General features: G+C 44.7%; 1 protein-coding gene across 1 annotated transcript in view; it reads right to left on the bottom strand.

Annotated features, from left to right (window-relative positions):
- Positions 1–4,157, bottom strand: part of DNAH2 (dynein axonemal heavy chain 2) — a 194,813-nt gene that overhangs the window by 68,876 nt on the left and 121,780 nt on the right. Inside the window, exons 39-43 of the mRNA XM_007952352.1 lie at positions 2,881–3,099; positions 2,488–2,605; positions 2,144–2,280; positions 1,329–1,466; positions 1,083–1,241 (exon numbers count right to left, since the gene is read on the bottom strand). Of these exons, the coding sequence (XP_007950543.1) occupies positions 1,083–1,241; positions 1,329–1,466; positions 2,144–2,280; positions 2,488–2,605; positions 2,881–3,099 (771 nt within the window). The remainder of the gene's footprint in view (positions 1–1,082; positions 1,242–1,328; positions 1,467–2,143; positions 2,281–2,487; positions 2,606–2,880; positions 3,100–4,157) is intronic.

Consider the following 4,157-nt stretch of genomic DNA (forward strand, 5'->3'; position numbering starts at 1 on the left):
TTCCCTTCAAGGCTCAGGGGTCCAAGATTATCTTCTGTGTCTGTGTTAATTGGTTTCCCTTTTCTTTGTTGAAGAGGGTCTGTGCAGTCCTTCTGCCTAGTCTGCCATCTTGCCGGAACTCCTTGTCTACCATTATCAATGCAGAATTTTTAGTTTGTCCCTCCAGTTCACTCCAACACACAACACAACTCACCACCCGCAAGGTTGAGTCCTCTTCCTTGGAGTCTCTGCTATGCACAAACACCACCACCCTGCCCTGCTCACCCAGGAGACTGATGGGCTTGCCTCTGCATTTTTGCAAACAGCATTGCATTTATCGAGAATGTCCTCCTCTCTGTGTCCATCGGTGTTCTCCCCCTTTTAGATACGGCTTGCCCAAGAACCCTTCCCCTACTCAGCCAATAACAATTACGTTACTTTTCAGAAACACTACCTTGCAAGTCATCTACATATTTAAAATTTATAGTAACTGTACCAGGAGTAACATAAACTGCTATCAATTGTCATAGTTGTTGATAACACATTATCATTTTATTTATCTGGCAATTTATTTTAAAACAATAGAAACCATTTCTAGGTACTGATTTAATCTCAAAAGAAAATAGGGCTTCTTGATCTTTAGTCCATAATCCTAAACTGAACAAAATTTGGGCCTGAAATAGATATTAATCTGAAATTTTCTAAAACCCCTCATCAGATTAAATTGGGAACTCCTTATAGTAGAAACTCTATCCAAGGCCTCATATAGACAAAGACTTCATATTGACTTTTTTTAAAGAATGGAGAAACAAAGAACCAAATGAATGCCTGGCTCCCAAAATACGGGTAGAGATTATAGGGAGTTCCGTCTGTGTAGTACATTCAATTTAGAATCCTTAATCTGGCCTTCCAGACATACACATATACACACATACAGAGCGACCACCACCTCACTGCCTCCATGCTCATTGTGTCCTGCCCTTTAAGTCTCTGTTCCACAAAAGTCTAATGTTCAATCTGTGTCTCAGATACACCTTTTCCCTGATACTTTTCCTAAGAGGGCCCATGATCCATTTCTGCCCTGGCTGTGTTCCTCCACTTACCCCATTCTCTGGTGTGGCCAGGGCCGTGTACAGCTTGCAGAGGGAGATGATGCCACTGTATTCGGGAAGTGGCACTAGCTCATTGCAGTTGTCTTTCTTAAAGGCCAGCATCTTGTTGATGAACTTATCAAACATGCGTTGAAGGGGCTCCACTTCAGCCTGGTATTAAACAAGAAGAGCACTTTATTTGCTCTTGTGCCCCGTAGGCTACCTGGTTACTTCCCATCTCCTCGGTTCTCTTCCTACCTTTGGCCTCTTCTCCAACCATGACTGAACATAAGGCTTCCAGCCTAGGTCAACGTAGTCAGTGTAGACCATCCCGCAGCGTGATACAGTGGCCGGAGAGGCCACTGACAAGTTCTCCACTTCAAACAGGAGAGACACCTAAGGACATACTTTGTCAGAACGTCATCTTTCCCTCCATCTCCTACCTAGCACTACTAATAACAACACCACAGAACTCTGTCCTCATTGAGTATAAAGTGTGGCATGATAAATGAAGACCTGTGGTTCACAGCTGCTAACCAGATCAGTGGTTCAAACCCACCAGGTGCTCCACAGAAAGAAGATGGGCCAATCTGCTTCCATAAAGACTTACAGCCTTGGAAACCTAATGGGATTGCTATGAGTCAGAATTAACTCAGTGGCAATGAATTTGGGTTTTTTTCAGTTTAGAGGTTCACAGATGATTTACTTTCTAAAATAAATTAAAGCACATTCAAGGTTATCCTTCTGAAAATATCATTCTCTTATTTGCATTGTTTGGGTGGGAGGAAAAGAGTCAGCGTCACAGGCAGTGGATTAATAACCTTGGTACATATGTGAAGGTCATCTCTCACATGTCAGACATGCCTCAGTCTACACAACTTTTCCTGGTACACAAGGCACTTTTCTATGTGATTGTTCTCAGCATCCATCACAGACAAGGCATCTTCCTCCTCAGCTCTCTCCTATAGCACTTAGTTTTCTTTAAGAATTCTAGTGCTCCTCTCGTTGGCCCCAGCTTGCCTCCTCCATCTGATACCTCTGCCAGCCCATAGTTGGTCTTCTGTACCCCATACCTGCTCAGGCATTGCAATGCGCTCTCCATTGATAAGAGTCAATACTTTATTATCATCCATGACCGAGTTCATGCTCTCAATCCACAGTGTGTCCACAGGGCCATCAAAAAGGATCCACTTCTCATCGGGTTTCTCATCTAAGTAGAAGATGGATGATACAAAATTCAGGAGCCTCCTTACCTAGCCCTCCCTCCACACTAGGATTCCTCAAGATGCCAGCATGTTTTTCCTCATACCTCAGCATTTCTCAGCCTTTCCTCACTCAGATTTGAGCTTCTGATCCCCAAACTTCCCACCCCCTGAAAAGATTCAGGAATCTGCCTTCCATATCCTCTTTTGTGTACCTGCACATGCTGTCCGCATGACACTGGACAAGATACCATCTGTCCATTCGTTAGTGTTGAGGTCATATTCCCCATACAGCTCTCCCAGGGACAAAGCCTTGGGGTTCAAAGGGAACTCCTAAAAATAACACAAAAAGGGTTTTTGTTTTTGTTTTTGTTTTTGTTTTTTAACCTGCTGGCAGGCAAAACCTCCAAGATCTCCCCATATTTTTAGCCCTCTACATAAGTGTCTGGTCTTTCTCTCTCTCCTCTCTCAAAGGCCTCCTGGGGACCTAGGCATATCCTTCCTGGCCTGCCTTCCACTCCCCCACATCTATACATTCTTGCCCCCAACCTCCATTGTCTTCCTGCCACTTAATCTCTGCCACTGACTTCACTGTCTCAACTCCATACTCTAACAATGTTGAAATTGGGGTCTCCGGTGCGGCTCAGGGAAGACAAAGACAACTGCAGAATTCGCCAAGAGGCAGTCTTGCCACTGCCCGTGCAGCCCACAATCATCGTGGAGTGGCGGGAGTTCTTGGTTTCGTACAGCTGGATAACCTTGGTGAGGGTAAATGGTGTGGCCTGTAGGCCCATATCTCGAATCTCCTGCTCAATGGTCTCCCGGAGCTGAGGGAAGGGAAAATGAAAGAAATGGAAAACAAGGAGTGAGGCCTGCAAGGGACTTCAAAATCTCCCCAGTGCCTAGGATAATGTTCAAATTGTTAAACAGGGCACCAGAGGCCCCTGAACACTGGCAATTGTTCATTCATTGGCAGCTGGTCAACTGCAGAGTGAAGATACTGGCTCTGGAATCAGCCTGCCTGGTCCATAGCTTTCAGCTATGTGATTCCAACAAAGGGACTTCTCTGAGTCTCAGTTTCTACATCTGTTAAATGGAAGAGTTAATTGATACTATTCTTCCAGAGGTGTGGTATTAAATGAGATAGTCAATATGAAGCACAATGTCTGACATAGCTGTATACATTTTTGCCATGCTCTCAATCCACAGTGTGTCCACAGAGCCATCAAAAAGGATCCACTTATCAATGGGTTTCAACAAATATTTATTAAGACCCTACAGTATGTGCCAAGCACTGTGCTAGATGCTGGGGATACAGCTGAGAACAACATAGAGTTTACCCAATTGTGAGCTCAGTCTGGTGGGCAAGCTAAACCAAAACCAAACTCACTGCTGTCGAGTCGGATCAACTCATAGTGACTCCTCCTTGGGTTTCCAAGGCAGTATCACTATGGAAGTAGATTATCCAACCTTCCTTCTGAGGAGTAGCTGGTGTGTTTGTACTGCCAGCCTTCTGGTTAGCAGTCAAGTGCCTTAGGCACTATGCCACGAGAGCTTCTAGGTGGGCGAGCTAGATATTAATAAAATCATCACCTAAGGTGCACTCATTCAGCTGCTAATGGGAAGATTGGTGGTTTGAACCCATCCAGTGGCTTTGTGGGAGGAAGATCTGGTGATCTGCTGCCATTAAGATTACAGCCTATGGTAGGACTATAAAGCGATAAAACCACTGTGGAAATCGGTATGGCAATGCCTTAAAAATTTAGAGTTAGGAGGCGGGGCAAGATGGCAGACTAGGCAGAAGGATTGCACAGACCCTCTTCAACAAAGAAAAGGGAAACCAATTAACACAGACACAGAAGATAATCTTGGACCCCTGAGCCTT

Source organism: Orycteropus afer, unplaced genomic scaffold (assembly GCF_000298275.1).
Source record: "Orycteropus afer afer isolate SDZICR_OR568_19922 unplaced genomic scaffold, OryAfe1.0 scaffold00330, whole genome shotgun sequence".
Lineage (NCBI taxonomy): Eukaryota > Metazoa > Chordata > Mammalia > Tubulidentata > Orycteropodidae > Orycteropus > Orycteropus afer.